This window comes from Eretmochelys imbricata, chromosome 15 (genome assembly GCF_965152235.1).
Source record: "Eretmochelys imbricata isolate rEreImb1 chromosome 15, rEreImb1.hap1, whole genome shotgun sequence".
Lineage (NCBI taxonomy): Eukaryota > Metazoa > Chordata > Testudines > Cheloniidae > Eretmochelys > Eretmochelys imbricata.
Genome location: NC_135586.1, coordinates 28,839,405 through 28,859,328, shown reverse-complemented (window position 1 = coordinate 28,859,328; position 19,924 = coordinate 28,839,405). Strand labels below are relative to the sequence as shown.

Genomic DNA, 19,924 nt, shown 5'->3' with positions numbered 1-19,924 from the left:
AGGGACAGAGCCGCTCAGCTGGAGCCGCCTGAAGCAGGCCAGGAGGCTGGGATGCACAGCCCATTGCTGCCTGCCTGCCAGCTGCCACCCACCACCCGCACCCACCTGCTTCCTGATCGCCACCAACTCAGCCCCAGACACAGGGCCCATTTCTGCTGCCATCAGAGTTCAGGGCCAGCTCCCATCATCTGCAGGGGCAGCAAGGTCAGGCCCTTACTTATTAACGCTGGGTCAGTGATTGAGCACAGTGGCCTGGGAAAGTGTTTCCTTTAGTTCTCCCAAGTTTAGTCATTATCAAAAGGTCCGTCTACACTGCAGCTACACTTCAGCTATCACCCCACCCAGCAAGACAGGAATAACGGCATTGGTGTTTGGGGCCAGTTCACAAATCTCTGGGGTGACAGAAGCTTTTCCCTCTCTCTCTCTCTCACGATTCCTTTCTGGGTCAGGAGCTGGAAAAGGGCTGTGAATTACAAGAGTGACCGCTCCTAGCTAAATCCCAGAGGGGTAGGTTTACTCTTAGGCCCTGATTCTGCACTGCGATCTGCATAGGCAGACTGCTCTCAATCTATCCATGGTACTTCGGTGGCCCCCCCTTCACCAGAGCGCCTCACAATCTTTAAAGCCTGCTATTGTCCCCATTGTAAGGATGGGGCACAGAGAGACTAAGGCCTAGATGCACAAAAGGAGTTTGGCACCACGGCAATGTGCAATGTGCAAACCCCTGCCCCCCCACCACCTCCATCTGACCCTGTAAGTGCCTGAACTCACTAGGCAGCTACATTTCCATGTTAAAAGGTCCGTAAGCACCTTTGCTGGTGCCTCTGGGTGGGCCTTTGGACACACCCCTCTCCTTGGCATCTCCCACTGGCTATCTTCACACACACCCCTCTCCACACCGCGAGGGCCAATTCGGTTCAGGGCACAGAGTGCTTTGTAAATGAAATGTGTTCTGTGGGCCAGATTCCAGTGGCACTCCGCAGACCAGCAGTACCTCCACTGCGGCCACGAGCTCTGCAGCCACGTAACCATGCTTGGAGTCGAGCCGGGCGAGGGGCGAGGGGTTATTACTCCTGTCGACCCCATCACAAAGCTGCATAGCTAGCAACAGCAGCTTGGCTTCGACAAAAACCAACCCAACCAGAGTTCTAGCATTTCCAGCACCTCCTCGCCCAGCCGTGGCCCTGCATTCCAAACCACGGGGCTGGAAATTGCCGAGCTATTTGCTAGTGCAGGGTGTAATATATCTGGAGCTATGATACTCCTCTTAGAATCATGGCCTGATGCTGCTCCGGTAATTTGTGAGTTTGTCACCCAGAGTAAGGTTACTAAAAGCCCACAGACTGCATCTTCTGTGACCTCATTTGGATTTTAAAGTGCAGAGTTATGAGGGAACATTCAGAGACTGACAGGCAATTTAACACCCAGGACTGTAGCAACGCTGGGTTAATCAAGGGGCTCGGTGCTCAGGATTTTATTTACACCTCCGAGAGCCAAGCTCTCAGGGGAGCAAGAACAAAGCAGGGCTGAGGTGTAGAGCCGCTGCTTTCCTATTTATCCAATGTGACAGAGTGCAGGGAACCTAATGGTTTTTAGTGGGGCTCTCTGGTCCATCAAGCGGCTGAGGGAGCATGTTCCCTGGGGTAGAGATGCAGACACAGCCAGGGAAAGCTGCTATATTGTTTTCAAATCCCTTTCTTAACGTCCTGTTTGCCAGGCATCTGTTTGAACTACATCCGTCTATGGCACTGAAATGTGACAGCGGGGAGACCTCCAGTGTCAGCGGATGCAGGACGGGAGGGCCTCATTAGAGGGCAGCCATTTAAGTATACGTTTGGGCATCCTCAGAGCTCATAGCAACCGAGTCCCAGGAAGTGCTGTCATTGCCAGACAGTGGAGTTTCATTGGTTCATAACAGCATTTATAAGGAAGTCCCCACACACAGCTTCCTGTTTTGAGGGTGGCGATGTAGCCCTATGTGACACTTGTAAGCTGTAGGGATTGTTTGCTGAGGAACTCCCTGCTGCAGACGGTTTGACCTTTACATGATTAACATCTGCAGTTATATGAGCCATCAGAAAAATGAACAATCCTCATGCTTCAGGACATAAACTGTGACCACAGCTGGGGTCAGGAAGGAAACTACCTTCCCCCATTACTATGGTATGGAATCCGTAATTTCCTCTAACACATTCTCCTTTTTCCCATGTTGGGTTCAGATTCTTGGCCATCAGTCTACTGCTGGAGGTGAAGCATTAATCTGTTATTTCTGGTCAGTGATCTGCCAGTAAGTTTGTTCGTTTGCTTGTTTTCTTTCTTTCTTTCTTTCATTTTTTTAAAAATTAACATTCAAACCCAGATTAAGCAAAAGGAGAAATTTAGTGATCCTCAGCGTTGCCTTAGAACCTACTTTTTGTATGGCAAAGATACAAACTGTAAATTTCACCTCTTGTAGTTTGGACACAAGCAATTATTCCATTAAATTGGATTAGAATGTATTGAGTATGATTTTTAACATGACTATTCTGAAGCAAATGCAGAGCTCTGGAAGGACTCTTAGCTTGATCCTTCCCCACTTGCACCCATGTTTCACCAGTCACTCCCTTGGCTCTAGTGGGGTTATTACTGATTTATGTCATTGCAAACTGGAGGTGTGTGCCAGGTCCTTCGCTTAGAGCCCCATTCACTTCTCCCACCTACCTTTTCAGTGCAGAAGTCCACACACTTGTCCACAGACATGTTCAGCATCACCCCAGTCACAGGCAAAGCTAAGGAAACGTTGTCCGGCCGGTGGAAGCATCCGCGGAATATCGCACTGCCATCTGGAATAGAGACAGCTGGTTAGTAAAGGTCCATGTGACATGGAAGACGGAAAGTCTGGTTCACTGGCAATAACGTCTGTAGTGCCAAGAGACGAGAGACGAGACTCTCTGAGAGCCTTTCGTGGTCTTCTCCACCTGCCGCCACCCATCCCACCGCAAAATCTGGGCAATCAATCCACCCAAACCCAATCCTTACTTCTGGCTGCAAACTACCCTCAGCAACAAGTAATCCGACCCTCCTCCCAACTGAACAAACCTTCCTGACTGATGCAAAAAGCCTCCACTCCAAATCCTCCTCCACACAAAGGCATGAGAGATAGGTTATAGACCCTTGCCACACATGCCGGTTCCATGCAGTTCCCTAACACCTTGGGCTAGTTCCATGAAGAGAGGGCCAGTATGAATGAGTCTGCAACCACCTACATATCTCTAACAGACCAATGAACAGTGACTGACTGGTAAAAGGGCTGGCTACCATTGACCTCATCAGGATCTGAATCCATGGTGAAAGGCTCCAACCCCTTGAGCAATCTTGTCTCTTCACTACCACAGATTTATTAAGGACCCTTCCCCTTATTCTCAGGAAACGATCCAACTTTCACTACAATTTTAAGTTAAATAAGCCTCTGGTACAGTAAGGGAGCCAGTTCTAACTGAATACCATTAGCTGTACTCTGAGAAAGTACCTAGAACATTACCCGGAAAAATACTCTTTGCTGCCTTGAATAAAAATGCACCAGTTGAACTAGAAAAGCCTCATGTTTATTCTGAGAGGTTATCCGGAAAACAAACAGCAGCACAAACTCAATGAGAATCTGTCTCCCCATAGACTTTCTTTGCTGTTTAATTCCTTATCCTCTGTTCTATGCAGCTTGTTTCTTTTTTCTCTTGCTATACAAGGAGAGTATTGAGCAGCCTGATTAAGGATCATTGCTTCCAGACACCAGTTACCCCCACTCAGCTACTCTGTGCTTTTCTCCAGCCAGCCTAGAAAGGGTGTCAATTGGAATGCCATTCTGGAGGAGGAAGACCTGTCTCCCTGGGCTCTGAGATGCTGTGCACTGTGGTTATGGTGTGAGTGCACCCACCGGCATACAGTTACACGTTAGCCTGGCACTTTGTGTCTGATCTCCATCATTTTACGAAGGCAGGGTGAATCTTGGAAAGTCTCTGGCCTGATTTGCTTGAAGCCATAGACGACCCGTGACTGCCAATTGTGGGGCAGAGGGGAAGAGTGAATCCTAGGCTCTCAGGGTTGGAAGGGACCTCAGGAGGTCATCTAGTCCAACCCCCTGCCCAATGAACTTTTCCCCAACTTTTTAATTTGCCAAAAACATTTTTTAAAAATGCAATTTTGATTTGACCCAAAGTGATTTTTTCCCCTGTTTTTGAATTGCCAGTAAACCAAAAAATTATAGGGGGTGGACCTAGTCATGCTGGGGGTGTGGCAGACCTCCTGGCTTGAAGTGGTTTCCATCATATACCGGGGTTACAGTTTGGTACAATGGCTCTCAGCACCTCCACGATACCATGCAAAAAATCCATTATTCATACACTTTTATTTCCAACTAAAGTGGCTGCTAGTTTAGATTAAGGAAAAATTCAGTGAGGGAATAAAAATAAACAAGAGAAACAGAGTGAGCACAGTGCATGTGCCTCCCGGTAACAGGCTGCAGCAACTCTGAGAACAAAATGGCTGATGTTTCGGAAATATAAAGAAGCAGTACACAGAAAACGAAGTCATCCCAGGTACAAGGCTGCCTGTGCCACATGACAATGGGGTAACTGTTGATTAAAACTGACTTTTTAATGGAACCATGCCATAGGTGTGTACCAACAATGGCTTTGCGCAAAGAGGGTTAGCTTCCCAGAGTACGCTGGCAGCAAAGCACCGCTTGGAGTATTCCACTCCCTTCTGGTCTTCTCAGAGCAATGCCAGTACCATGAACAATTTGTGAGTGTTCATTTGCATTTTTCTAATTTGATTTCTGCTGGCTTTCCTGTGGGGCAGCCTGGCAAAAACCCCAAACCATTCCTGCTGGAGATCTTAGACGCAACCAAGTATCACTGTAAATGATCGTTCTCCTGACTGGATAGATTCTCTCTCTCTCCCTTTGACACTTAAGTACTTGCTAATGAGCCCCACAAGTCTAGGGGCTTAAAGATGAAGGGAGGCTGAATACAATGAATATGAAATTACAGACAAGATTCACAAAAGCCTTAAAAAGTCAGAAAGAGATCAAAAACCCATTTCTGACTCATTAAAGAAGACTCTGCATTCACAGATGCCTGTGCCTTTCTGTCTTTCTCTTCTTTCCCTCTCCTTTGGCTGTGTTACAGTTAATCCGCCTGTCCAAATCACTTAATAAGGTTACACCCCTTCCATTCACAACCCTGGCTCCGTTTATGCAAAGTGGGTCTTTATTATCTTGAAGGGAGGTTATGGGTTTTCCAGGCAGCAAAAGTGATCTGCTAAAGTCACCTTATACTTAGAACATGCACCAGTGAATTACTTTCCTGAAATGGGGAAATTTCCCTCAAGGAAGGAGTCTGTATTTTGGACAAAGTCTGGTGTTTAGAGCAGCAGTGAACTGGAAGGCAGGACTCCTGGGTTTCAAGTCCAGCATCTGCCACTGATTTACTCTGCAACTTTGGTCAAATCACTAGATTATTTAGGCCCAGCTTCAGGTGTAAAATTGCCACCATCACTGATCACCAGGGGATAGCTATACCCACATAGGAAATATGAGTTTCAAGTTGATGGCATCCCTTTAACAGCCAACAAACAATAACAGACCAAACCAAGCAGCCACTGCGCCTCCAGAACCTTCAGGCTTGGTTTCTGATCATTTGTTTCTACTGCCTCATTTTAAGGCGCAATCCAAGCTCGACTGTACCTGCCTAACACAGATGTAGGTAGGAAGCTGGGATTTAACCCCAAACTATCACAGCTCTTTTTCTGGGCTCAGCATGACCTTCCTCTAGAGAAGTCACTGCGATAGGGGAGTATCACAAGGAGGTCTCCTCCAGAGGGCATCGAAGGACTTACCATACACCATGACACCCCTGAAAACAAGCAAAACATATACATTTACTGAGTTACATTATTAGATAGTTGGGCCAAAGACAGCAGATGCATTCCTTTAGATGTCAAGTGACTAGCTAATTATAAAACAGGCATGGCCTCTAGTCTAGATCTGAGGCTGCTATCAGTCAACCTGTGGAACTCTTTGCCAGAGTGAAGGCCAAGACTCTAAAAGGGTTCAAAAAAGAACTAGATAGATTCATGGAGGATAGGTCCATCAATGGCTATTAGCCAGGATGGACAGGGATGGTGTCCCTAGCCTCTGTTTGCCAGAAGCTGGGAATGGGCGAGACGGGATGTTTCACTTGGTGATTAATTACCTGTTCTGTTCACTCCCTCTGGGGCACCTGGCATTGGCCACTGTCAGAAGACAGGGTACTGGGCTAGATGGACCTTTGGTCTGACCCAGTATGGCTGTTCTTATGTTCTTATATAAAACCTACCACCTTCGGAAACCCCTGTAATAACTAGTCCTCGTCAACAAAACCATGGCAAAATGAATCCTTTGTGATATTAAAAAATGGACATCCCTTGAGTAATCAAATACATTTCTGCTCCATTAGAGATGGTCAGCGGGGAAAGAGCACATTGATCAGCAAGCTGTTACAGGCTACCTGGGGCCAGTGGTATGCTTAATGAATTGAAAGGGTCTAACTTCCTGTGGACCAATCAGCTAGTTCTTTTAGGCTACTCTCATAATCAGCTAATTCCATTCTGTGTCTGGATTCCAAAGACATGCAGCACCCAGGTGTACAAAGTTTGCATTACATATGGAATCAGAATGAAAGTCTCCAATAGTTTCAATGCAGTGTCACTTGCAAATTGCAAATCCCGCTCTTCCTATTGATGGTTATTATGGTAGGTGCCTCCAAGCCCCAGTCAAAGCACCAGGGTCCCATTGTGCCAAACAAATCAAGAAGGCAGGCCCTGCCCCAGAGAGAAGTATCAGGCAGGACACAACAGATGGATCAAGCAACCAGACAGGGTGGGAAGACTGAAAGACAAGGTATCTTGACTGACTACTAGAGCAAACAATCAGTGTGCCAGCCAGGTTATGATTTAACACAGGCTACCTGCACCGCCGAGTGAGGGGGCGAGGAACTGCACCTTAACAGGGCATAGAAATCCCCCTCAGAGCCTGTGCGTCCAATTGTTCTCGGTGGCTGGCACAGTAGCGAAGACAGAGAGCGTCACTACTGCACCAATAGAAGACGGGTCTCTCGTAGGAATCTCGCCACCACTCACTCCTGCCTGCTTCCCGTATGGGTGCATCCTGTGACCTCCTTGTCTGCTCTGGCACATGATCTCCCTGCTGGCTGGAGTATCCAGCTCAATTTTCCAGCCAGCTGAACCTGGCCTCCCTCCTCCCACCAAGATGACTTGGCTTTTGACTGCTCTCCTGAATCGGCAATGACATCTCTCCAGAGCCACCTCCAGCCTTTGCTCTTTAATGAGCATTTATTTTTCCTGAGGTCTAAACCACCCTCTGGAGTGAGCTAGTCAGATTGAAGTTATCAGCAGCAGAGGTGACCAGAATTTTGCATCCCTCTGGAAACTCACAGGCCAACCTCATTAGTCAAGTTATTGATGCATGGCCACTCGGTTAATACTTCCTTTCCAAGCATGGTATGCCTTATCCATGGGAGACTGCTGACGTGAAGGACTCTTAAAGGACACTGAGAACATTCTGCCAGAGAGAGATTCCTGGCTGTTGTCAAAAGCGGGATGGTGAAGTGGGGGAGCCTAGCCCTTCTCTTCATGGCATTTCACCGAGCAGACACTTACTGCAGAAGAAAACTTCATACTTCCATAGCACCTTTCATCTCATTCAGTACTGCTCTTCTGGTACTTCCTAGAGGGCCCAGTTGAGATCCCAATGTGCTAGGTCCTGTCCACACCAGTAGAGAGAGAGAGTCTTTGTCCCAAAGGACTTACAATCTAAACAGACAGATGAAGGACGGACAGTCACCCCCACGTTATGGGTGAGACATAGATTAAGCAATTTGTCCAAGGTCACACAGGGAGTCTGTGGCAAAGCCAGGGACTAAACCTAGATCTCTTGAATCCCAGCTTGTCTCTTAACCACAAGAATGTCCTTCCTCTCTGCTGCATCCTCAAAGCACTTTATAGCCCTGTGAATGAGGGGAACACCCAACCTGAAAGATAGATAGAATTATCCCCATCGTAAGATGGGGAAACAAAGGCAGAGAAAAGTTACAGAGCCACATTTTCACTGCAGGGTTTAGTCTATCAGCGGTGTCTCCTTCACCATTCCAGTCCACAGACAGGGATCAATTCCTACACATCCTCTTCTATCTGCTTCCCCTCCCCCACAAAGCCCACAGATTCTGTGTGCCTGGAGAGCATTTGCTGTGTCCTATTATGATAACGATCTGCAGTCGCCTAATGGCTGTGAAGCTAGATTTGCTAATGGCATTTGAATGAGTCATTTCGAGCTGCGACAAAACAAGGGCAAAAGCAATTTGCCAGGAATGAGCTTCATTCCTTCTGTGTGAGGCCTTTCCAGTGAGACGCACACGTTGCTGCATTTTGCTGGTTGCTTATGTCACAAAACAGGAGGGAAAGCCCAGGAGCAAAGTCTCTCTATTTTTATCCTCTCCTGGGATACCCACCACGCTGGGCCTGGGGACAGTAGGGCAAGAAGCACTTCAGATTCTGTCTCTTCTCCTGGACCTGCCCTGACCCTTTGTCAGGGAACCAGATGATCCTTGTTCATTTGAATTTCACCCTTTGCTTGAGGGGAGGTTCTTGCCTGAGGAGCAAAGAGATTTCCAGGGTTCCCCCCGACAAACAGACAGTCTGTGTCTCATGTGGTTCTCCCTGTCCATGTTATAAATGCTCAGGAGCTGATCAGGGACGACTGGAAACGCTACTACATTCCACTGCAGTAGAAGGGAAGCTATATTCACTCTCCAAGGCTGATGAGCAACGGCCAACAGGGATGTCAAGAGAAAGCTGTTGATTCAGAACAGAGACCAGAGGGGTCTCCGATTGGTGAAGGTGGCACAGTTTTCACAGAGAATCACTCTCCTAAAGGGGCTGGAGCAGCAGGTGACCTGCTCATCAGAGCAACCTGCTGAATCGGATCCTTAGAGCCGGAGACCGGGTGAATTCACTGTCTGGGCATCCCAATGTCTTTGGCCAGCACAGTCCGGCTCAGTTTGTTACAGACTGGCAGTCTTTGAGAAAGTTTGCATCTACAGCTCTAAGTTCCCAAAAGATTCAGGTTTGCTGGACAGACAGACAATCAAGCTGGTTCTTATAGTATTCAAATGGATGCGCCAATCTCTAATAAAAGTGATAATGCAGAAAAGGCAGGAGGGTTCAATTAACAGTTCTGTTTTGTAATTGCGGGGGAAACGGATGATGTAGTCATATTATCATATGATGATGAAATATTTTTCCTTCTTCCAGTACCTAAAGATGATATTCAGCAGCATTAACTCATTAATTAATTCATAATTAACTGAAATTAAACATTCCACGTGCATCCAGTAGTTTTAAAAGAGATCGCCAAGGAACCGTTTGAATCATCAGTGTTGTTTCGATACGTCTTAGAATGCTGGGGAAGTTCCAGAAGTCTGGAAGAAAGCTAATGTTGTGCCAATGTTTAAAAAGGGTAAACAGGATGACCTGGGTAATTATGGGCCGATCAGCCTGACATAGATCCCAGGCAAACCAGTGGAATGGCTGATATGGGATTGATTAAAAAGAATTAAAGGAGAGTACTGTAATTAATGCCAATCAACATGCATTTATGGAAAATAGATCTTGTCAAGCTAACTTCTTGTCTTTTTTGATGAGATTATACATTTGACTATAAAGGTGTTGATGGAATATACGTAAGGCCTTGTCTACACTACAAAGTTTTGTCAGCAAAAGTTATGCCACTTTAATTGAAACCGCTGTTGCATGTCCACACTAGCTTCTTGTGTCAGCCGGGTGCATCCACACTAACAGCTCTTGCATCGACACAGAGAGCAGTGCACTGTGGTAGCTATTCCACTGTGCAACTGGCCACAGGGTGCTTTGGGAAGGGTTTGCAATGCCTCATGGGGCAGGGACAGCGTCACATGATGCAGATTTCTCACTCCCATCCTTCCATGGGCATCCAAGTAGATTGTCAGCTGCTTTTCACCCCACTGAAGGGGTGGGGGGAGAGAAGAGTGGTGTGTCTGCGGCAGGGGAGACAGCAGGCTGACTGATCTATTCTGAGGCAGGGGGAGGGGGACACACTCCCACCCCCACATCAGCCCCTGGCTCTGCTCGGCACACCGGTCTCTCCTGAAGCAGCCCGCTCTGCCTGCCTGCTTATGGCTCTGTGATTCCCTCCGAGTTCTCCCACAGCCTCCTCATCTGTGGGGAGCAGCATCCCGAGCTGCTCTGGGAGCTCTCCCTGCTGAGGCTTGTCAAAGCAGCGCAGCAGTCCCGTCCCTGCAGCAGCAGTCTGCCTGCCGCTGTGCTCCAGTGCAGGGCAGAACAGGAGCCTTCCACATTAACGATTTGCTCTTTGTTCCCCCAACGGAGCCGCACGCTCAGCTGTCAGATACTTCCCGGAACTTTGAAAAGGGAGGGGCGCATGTCTGCAGGGCAGCAGAGATCAAACCGGTGAGCAGAGCGGTCCCAGCAGGCGTTGTGGGATACTGGGGGACGCCAGTTCTGTCGACAGAACAAACAGCAGAGTCTGCACTGATGCTCTGTCGCTTTAACTTTGCTGCAAAAAGCTTTATGCCTCTTGTTGAGGTGGTTTTGTTTTGTCAGCAAAACACCAGAGTTTTGCGGCCAAAAGTAGCTTTGTAGTGTGTCTACCTCCACTGTTTGTAGTGTAGCGTAGACAAGGCCTTAGACTTCTGTAAGGCGTTTGACTTGGTACCATGTGACATTTTAATTAAGAAACTAGAACTGGCCAAAATAAACATGGCACACATCACATGGATTAAAAACTGGATGACTGATAGGCCTCAAAGTGTAACTCTAAAAGGGGGATGACTCTTGCCAGTGGGGTCCTGCGGGAATCAGTTCTTGGCCCTACACTATTTAACATTTTTATCAGTGATGTGAGAGGAAATTTAAAATCATCACAGATGAAGTTTGCAGATGACACAAAGACTGGGGGAAGTGATATGTAAAGAAGAGGGCAGGTCATTGATACTGAACGATCTGGATCACTTGGTAAGCTGGGCACAAGCAAACAATATCTATTTTAATACAGCTAAATGTAAAGTCATACATCTAGGAACTAAGAATGCAGGCCATACTTGCATAAGGGGGGGGACTCTATCCTAGGGAACAGTGACTCTGAAAAGGACTTGGGGGTTGTGGTGGATAATCAGCTGAACATGAGCTCCCAGGGTGATACTGTGGCCAAAGGGCTAATGTTATCACTGAAGTACAAATGGGAATCTTGAGTAGCAGTGGGGAGATTATATTCCCCCTGTATTTGACACTGACTGCTAATGGAATACTGCATCCAGTTCTGGTGTCCACAATTCAAGATGTTGGTAATGGACAGGGTTCAGAGAAGAGCCACGAGAATGATTCAAGGATTGAAAAACCTGCCTTATAACGATAGACGGAAGCAGCTCAATCTGCTTAGTTTAAGACAGAGAAGTTTAAGGAGTGACTTGATCACAGTCTATAAGTGTCTACGTGGGAAACAGAAATTTGATATTAGAGGGCTCTTCTGGCTAGCAGACCAAGGTATAATAAGATCTAGCAGATGGAAGTTGAAGCTAGACAAATTCAGGCCTGGTCTACACCTAAAATGTAAGTCAACCTAGCTAAGTTGCACAGAGCTGTGAAAAATTTCACTCCCTGAGCATTGCAGTTAGGTCGACATAACCCTCACTGTAGACATGGCTGGGTCAACCAAAGGAGTCTTCCGTCAACCTAGCTACTGCCTCCGGGAGAAAAACCCCGCCGGTTGATGCAGGGAGTGTGCACTAGCAAAACTGCAGCATTGTTGCTGTGCCCCTGGAGTGGCTGTTCTGTGGACACCCTCAGACGAGAAATAAGGCACAGAGGGGGATTTAAGCAGGGGAGCAACTTACCAACTGGCAATTTTTAAATCAAGACTGGATATTTTTCTGAAAGATCTGCTCCAGGGCAAAGGGGAATTAATTCAGGGATGTTCACTGGCCTGTCTTGTAGAGGAACAATCACAGTGGTTCCTTCTGGCTTTATAAGCTATGAAATAACATCTGAATAAAACACCCATTCCACCCAGGGACAGCTCAGCCCGTGAGGAACATCTTGCTGCAGGCAACACCCGTACAGATAAAATCAAATCTGGAAAGTCCGAGGTATCCTGACATGAAGATCGTACCTTAGCACAACCTCAGCTATCACCTTATCAGCACACTACAAATAAGCTGCTCTTCAGATCTCATGTATTGGCCTGAGACTGTCAGGAGACATGGGTTCTTTCCCCAGACCTGCCGCAGGCTTCCCGAACAAGTCACTTCTGCTCTCTGTGCCTCAGTTTCCCCACTGGAGAAATGGGGATGATCATTCTGAGTTACCTTACTGAGGGGGCTTAGGACACTTAATTCAGTAGTACCTGAAAAGCTGTCTGGGATCACTGGATGGAAAGTGCTACAGGACACTTCTGTGCTGTAACCGCTGCCTATCATGCAGACCAATATTGTCTCATTGTTTACATCTACTCCCCTGTCCGTCTGTTTCTATCTGTTATCTCCTGTCTCACACTCAGACTGGAAGCTCTTTGCAGCAGGAACTGGCTTTCTGAGCTGTGTTTGTACAGGGCCTAGCACAATGGGGTCCTGGCCGATGCCTGGGGGCGCTAGGTACTACAGTAACACAAATAGTCAATAGTATAGATAACTTGTAGGGCCATCTCAAATAATAAGTAGCAACAGCAAAGTGGAATCCATTATCTATTATTATCTGTTGCTAAACCAGTCTGAGTTACAGACACAAGTCACTTGAGATCCGTATGCTCCATGCTGCTCACATTCCAGCCAGGCACTGTCTGTCCCAAACAAAAACGATTATGCCTCTGTTTTCAATCAGAGAAATTCAAATCATTTGGCATATTTACCAAGCAATCACTCAGGAAGACTTTGGTCTGCCTGGCAGGAATGAACTAATTAGCCAGGCTCACTGCATAGCCGGTGCTGGCTTAAGTATGCAAGTACTGTAAGTATGCAATCCAATTCAGACAGTCCATTTCTCAGCTCTTCTGTAATCCTGCAAATAATCCTGACATCTGCAACTCAGCATTAAGGTTAATGAGATCTGACAGGTCCATGCTGACACACCTTTCGCTGTAAATTAATAACACAGCTCCTCTAAGAGAACGTCAGCTCCTTAAGACTCTCTCTCTCTCCCCACTCCTCTGTTTCTGGCAAACGCTAATGCCAGCTCACTGCAAGGGAAAGGCCTTTTGATTATAAGAAGTGTCCTTTCGGTTTGTAACATCGTTAACATTTCAGGACAGCTGCTGAGGGAGACGCGCAGATGCTGCAGTTTTAATGGAGAGCATTTCACCACTTACAGCGGAAGACACAAACAAGCACAAGGTTGCCACGGACTTTGCTTTTGACAACAAGGGTGGGATGCACCTAAACAAGCAAAGTGCGCGTCACTGGGCAATGCAGGAGTTCCCCCACGTTTTCACTGGGCGGACCACATTTCGACACTCAGATTGACTCATGAATGCTTTCCCGCTCATAGAATCATAGAAGATTAGGATTGGAAGAGACCTCAGGAGGTCACCTAGTCCAACCCCCTGGTCAAAGCAAGACCAACCCCAACTCATCCGCCCCCCTCCTCGTAACATACTCTGGCAAACATGTCCCTGTCAACCCGGAAACGTAACAGTAGGGAAATAGTGAATGGATTTTGAGTTTCTTTTAATGCAGGTTAGCCACTGGGAGCCAGTGCCATGCAACTAGCTGGTTCTCTGAGTACCACCACCAAGTGCTCTGCAGTCCATGGACCACACTTTGAGAACCTCTGTTGTGATCTGAAACGGCTGCTTCCTTGGGCAAGTAACCTGGCCTTTTTTGATCTCAGCCAGGCCAGGCAGAGAACTGGGGGAAAATCAGAGGCAACCTAGTGCCGGGGAGCGGGAGTGGAGTGGTATTCAGGAGACCTACATTCTGGTCCCACCTCTACTGCTGACCTGCACAAGTCTCTCACCATTGACTGTCTTGCCAAAGGTGCATTAGAGATCATTCTGCACTTGTGTCTCTTGTTCTGAGGCCGCGGCCCTTGCCTCCTCTCATAGACCAAAAGGGACCACCAGATCATCTCAGCTGACCTCCTATCACAGCCCACCAACACCCTCCGCCCTAACACCCCACACTAAAACCAACATCCAAAATAAGACGAAAGTTTTACCGCCCTCAGATTTCTGCTTCTACAACTACCCCATGGTACTTGATATTAATATGGAATCTTGTTCTCCTGTAGTTCAAACCCCAGGGCTTCCCAGTGCTCAGATCTACATGTTAGCCACATACTGCCTTGTATCTTTGTAAGGGTTCCTTTCAAGAAAAAAAATCTGGCATGTAGTTCATCAGAGAAAGCACACAGCATCGAGTTTTCCTCTTTTCGTTATTTGTTGCTAAATTATGCCAGTGAAGTCAATCAATCCTTATTAAAACGATTATGGCAAGACCCCAGTCGGAGTAATTTGACGGCTGCTGCACACTTTACCATTACAACGACACAGTTCTTGGCAGCTTCTGCCACAGAGTGTCAGAAAAAAGGCTTAGAATGGGGGCTAATTACAGTATTATGCAACTTAACTGGAAGCCAAAGGAGTCCCTTTAAGAGAGAGCGGGAGAGAGCCTGTGTTCGAAGGAGAGTGGAATGGAAGTCCCCTCATTCCTTTACGGAGCCCGTGTATATTCTTCATCTCCTAGAGCAGGGGTGGCCAGCCTGGGGCTCCAGAGCCCCACGCAGCTCTTCAGAAGTTAATATGCGGCTCCTCGTATAGGCACCGACTCCGGGGCTGGAGCTACAGGGGCCATCTTCCCAATGTGCCACGGGGGGCCTCACTGCTCAACCCCTGGCTCTGCCACAGGCCCTGCCCCCACTCCACCTCCTCCCCTGAGCCTGCCGTGCCCTCGCTCCTTCTCCTCCCCCCCAGAGCCTCCTGCACGCCACGAAACAGCTGATGGGGAGGTGCGGGGAGGGAGGGGGAGGCGCTGATCGGCGGGGCTGCTGTTGGGTGGGAGGCCCTGGGAGCGGGGGAGGAGCTGATGGGGGGCTGCTGACGTATTACTGTGGCTCTTTGGCAATGGACATTGGTAAATTCTGGCTCCTTCTCAGCCTCAGGTTGGCCACCCCTGCCCTAGAGGAATAGCAAGTGCCCACGGTCAGTTCTGATGCCCACCCACAGCCCTGCAGACATCATTTCTGCAGGACAAATGGAACAACATGACATCCCTAATTCAAAGGTCCCTCCCTTCCTGCGGGATGGAGAGGAATTAAAGGGGCGGTGTCCAGATTTTGACTTCAGGCCAGGTGAAATCCTGAGTAACTCCCCTCAAGTTACTCCACATACATATCAGCGTAACTGAGCTCAGAATCTAGGGCCAGCAATGATAGCACCTCCTTATCTTTCCTTATGAAGAGGGACAAGAGCAGAGCTCCCCATCAGTAAACTGGGGTTAAAGATATTTACATTCCTTTGTGAAGTGCTTGGAGATCCACAGAGGATGAGCACTACAGAAGAGCCAAGTGTCCGGAAAGGGTGAGATTTGGCCCAGGTCAGCGGCATGAACAGAACCCAGGTCCCCTGCTTCCCAGTCTAGTGCACCATGCGCTGGACCAGAAGATTAACTGGGGCTTGAGGAAAGCCAGTAGGGGGGTGGAGCCTCTTTTCTGAAAAGATAAGTGCAATTCCATCGTCTCCTTCTCAGCTATCAGACGGCCATTCGGCACAGCTAGTCTGACAGATGAAATCAGCTTCAAAGGGGGAAGGTGTAATGAATTCAGTATTGAATTTTCCCCTTTCCTGTCTTGCTCCATGGGCAGCAGCCTAGGAACTATCTGTTTCAGGCGCCTTCTGAATAATTCCTCTCCTAAGTTACTACGGCCCCCGGCATCAATTTGTCATGATCGTCCCTGGCCTTGCCAGCTAGTTTTCTCAAGGTGTGACTGTGGTTACACATCGCCCTGGTTCCAGGGCTCATCCAATTCATTACTGAAAATACTCAACCGCCCTCCTCCCCACTCCTCTTTTCCCTGGTTTATGACTCCAAGTTGCCCAGCACTCGTATGAGGAATGGGGGGTGGGGGGGGGGGAAGGGTAGCTCGGAAAAGAGAAAGAGGCCAGGCAAAGTTGATGGGAAGAATATAAAGTTCCCCTTTCTTTATAGCAGAGGGACACAGAATGGCTGCTTGAAGTAGCCCTACAGTTACCGTATTGTGCATGACAGGACGTACAGGGTGTGAGTGTAAAGCCAAGCTATTGTCCTGTCATAGTTCACTCTTAATCACTCTTGCTTCCCCTGTCTCAGAGGGGGGTGGGTGGGCAGTATGGGCATTGTCCCTAACACTGGATCCTACGTCTGTCCACCTTGAGGGCACAATGTGTGCCATGCCTCTTGGCACAAGCCTTCCCCCAAATAAACCCCATCAATTTCTCTGAAAACGATCCCAGTTAAGAGAGCAGCCCAGCCCCTCTGTGCCTGGGATGCCCCTTCCAGAGCTGCCCTCTGCTCACTGAAATCCTCCCTGCAGCCAGAAGCAAGAGGTGCTGGAGCGCTTGCCAGAGAGATCATAGTCATCCACAGGTGGGGAAGTCTGGAGAGTTCAGAGACACCTCTGAATATTGCAGGAAAGCATCAGATCCCAACCAAAGCCAAGCTCCCAAACTGGTGAGGTACTTTGGCTCCCCAGCTGGGTCTCACTATTCACTTTGGGCTACAGGCATCAGCATGAATTGAGCGTGAGAAGAGGAGAGCACCGTGTGATCACCAGGGATGAAATGCACCCACCAGGTAAGCCCAAGGAGTGCATTTCACCCCAAAGAGGTGAGCACAAAGCTCTGGGAAATGCAAATGCTTCCAGCCGGGCACTTTCCCTGTTTCCATGTTGCACCTGCCAATCCATTTTCATTAGCTACTTCAATGTCTGACAGCAGCGCGGTTATTACTTACATCTCCTGGTGGACTCCTGGGCCAGCTCCAGCCGGTAAATGGAGAGACGGTTCACACCTCCGCAGAAGTTGCTCTTCTCTCCCTTGCACTCCATGTTACATTCAGACTCGCTCACATTTAAGGCCTGGATTTTGTGTCCACAGTAACATTCTGCACCGAACTCCAACCCGGCGTACAAATAACCCCTGGAGGTAGAAACCACAGTCAGAGCAGCATCCCTTACACAGTGAAACAACAGGCGCGGGAGGAAGGAGGAGCCTGGCCCAGGTAAACCTACTGGAAGTCAGTAGAGCTACCGGGGATCTGACCCCTGAGTTCTTGCACCTGCTGGAGGTGACGGTTCAAATCCCTAATGAGATCAGTGGTGAGTAAGCAGTTCAAGGTACTGGGAATGTCTACGGAAAGGGTTGAGGTTCCTCAGAGCCCATTGCATGAGACAGACGTGGTGGAAAAAGTCTCTCCTGCATAAATTCTCCTCTCAGCTCCACACAGTGGGTTGCAACTCTTATCCCTTGCTCTTGCTATCGGCTGAATCCTGAGCAGTGCTGACCTCTCCCGCTCACATAAGCAGGTCTCAAGATTTGGCCCTGTGTGTGCAGATTTCTCACTACTATCCACAGCAGCCCTGTTTATGCACAGAGAGTTTCACGTGCAAACCTGCAAGGGGAATTTTGCTCAATAGCTGGTGGATTTTCCTTCCAAGTACTCTTGGGATCTTCCCCGTTCAGTCCTCTTCACTGGCACAGACCCCAGGGGGAAGAGAAATGTACCCGTCACAGACACATCCCATTCCCGGTGGCCCTGGGGAGCACACTGCCATCGCAGATCTATGCTTTTCAAATCAAGAGGAGCTGCACCCAAAATAGGTGATGCAAAAACAGTTGCACATTTCGGAAACCTCTATTAAGGCCAGTTTGACTTTCCTAAGCCTGGTCCTAACCTCTCTGATTTCAATGGGCTTTGGATCAGGCCCTCAATGGTGAACGACAGGTGCTGGGGAGAACACATTGGGTAATCTCTACCAGGAAGCCCCAAGTCACATCAGTTAACTCAGGCATCCAGATTGTACCAGGTGAGCCATTTAAACTGATCAGGTTTCAGAGTAACAGCCGTGTTAGTCTGTATTCGCAAAAAGAAAAGGAGTACTTGTGGCACCTTAGAGACTAACCAATTTATTTGAGCATGAGCTTTCGTGAGCTACAGCTCACTTCATCGGATGCATACAATGGAAACTGCAGCAGACTTGATCTCTGTGTGTATATAAAGTCTGCTGCAGTTTCCACGGTATGCATCCAATGAAGTGAGCTGTAGCTCACAAAAGCTCATGCTCAAATAAATTGGTTAGTCTCTAAGGTGCCACAGGTACTCCTTTTCTTTTTTTAAACTGATCAGTACACTATTTATCCAGTATTTAGCAAAACCAGGCATGAGTCTGATCTCACTTCAACAGGGGCAAATCAGGAGTAATTCCTTTAAGGAAACGGAGTTACACCAGCGTCAACTGGGTGTGAGATCAGAATCAGGCCCGTTGAATCAGAATCAGGCCAGCCTGGAATCCATTGCTTGGCTGTTGCATCAGTTAAGCTGGTACACTGATTAAGATACTGATAAGAACATAAGGACAGCCACGCTGGGTCAGACCAATGTTCCATCCAGCTCAGGATCCTGTCTTCCGACAGTGGCCAATGCCAGGTGCTTCTGAGGGAATGAACAGAACAGGGTAATTATTGAGTGATCCATCTCCTGTCATCCAGTCCCAGCTTGTGGCATTACCTGGATTCTGCTGTATTCTGAATTCTCTATAACAATTCAGTCACTTGAGAATCAATCTAAATTGCTCCAAGTACTGGGCACAATAGAAGATCAGCTTGCCGCAAGCCATTTCAGGGCTCTGGTTGCCGCAGCAGTCATGTTATAGCTAAAATTCTCTGAACAAGAGTGTGTTTGATTTTTCTGTATGTGTGTGTCCATTGCTGATGATTTACTAGACACCAGCTGGAAGTAGCATCACTTTAAAAGAAAAAGGGCTCAGTGCATCTTATAGATCATAAAGCAAGAGACAGCAACATTACTTACAGGCAAAAAGGACATTATGTGTGTTGCAAGTGAAATAATAAGCAATGGAGACTTTACAGGGCCTTAGAGTTGGAAAGCTCCACTAGTTGATACCGATTGGATTTGAAAAGAGGAGATTGCAACATTACCTGAAAGAGGAGTGGGCTTGAAAAGTGAACATAGAGATGAACCCCCTTGCCTTTAGAGACAAGGGTCAGAGCTTGGCACAAAAAATTGACTCGCAAGAGAGGTGACACGGGTTCTCCAGGAAGATGTCAGTCATGCAGCAATTCTGCTGAGTAAGAGAGAGCTGCTGGGCAAACTCTCAGATTATTTTATTTTATTAGTGGTTGAATAGCAGTGCTGAGCTCAATGCTGTGTACAACACAGAGCAGAGAAGATCCCCGCACCTGGGAGTTTACAATCGAAATACTCTTGTGGTGTACTGTGTGGCAGATGCACATATGCAAAATTGCATGCACACGAACTTGCACTTGCATTTGTTGTCTGCAAACACCTGTGCACGTACCGATGCTGCATGCATCTTTTCAGTTGTCTAATGGCAGCCCGGAGGGATATCTTAGCATTTGTACCCACAAACCTAACAAGAGGCAATGTTTCTTTCAAGGGTGCAGATGCTAACACTTGTGGACGCCCGGGTGCGAGGCTGTGTAAAGGGCACACGGAAGCATTAGACGTTTTAGCAGCTGTTTGTGCAAGTACCCACAAGTCTGTGCCCATCCAGGTAAGTACTTGCACAAACAGGCAGTGAAATAGAGGTCCAGCTGCAGCTTTGTCCCTGCATG

At 47.9% G+C, this 19,924-nt stretch overlaps 1 protein-coding gene across 1 annotated transcript in view; it reads right to left on the bottom strand.

The window, feature by feature from the left end:
• WSCD2 (WSC domain containing 2) overlaps positions 1-19,924 on the bottom strand; it is a 74,906-nt gene that overhangs the window by 32,579 nt on the left and 22,403 nt on the right. The window contains exons 3-4 of the mRNA XM_077835005.1: positions 17,064-17,248; positions 2,701-2,822 (exon numbers count right to left, since the gene is read on the bottom strand). Of these exons, the coding sequence (XP_077691131.1) occupies positions 2,701-2,822; positions 17,064-17,248 (307 nt within the window). The remainder of the gene's footprint in view (positions 1-2,700; positions 2,823-17,063; positions 17,249-19,924) is intronic.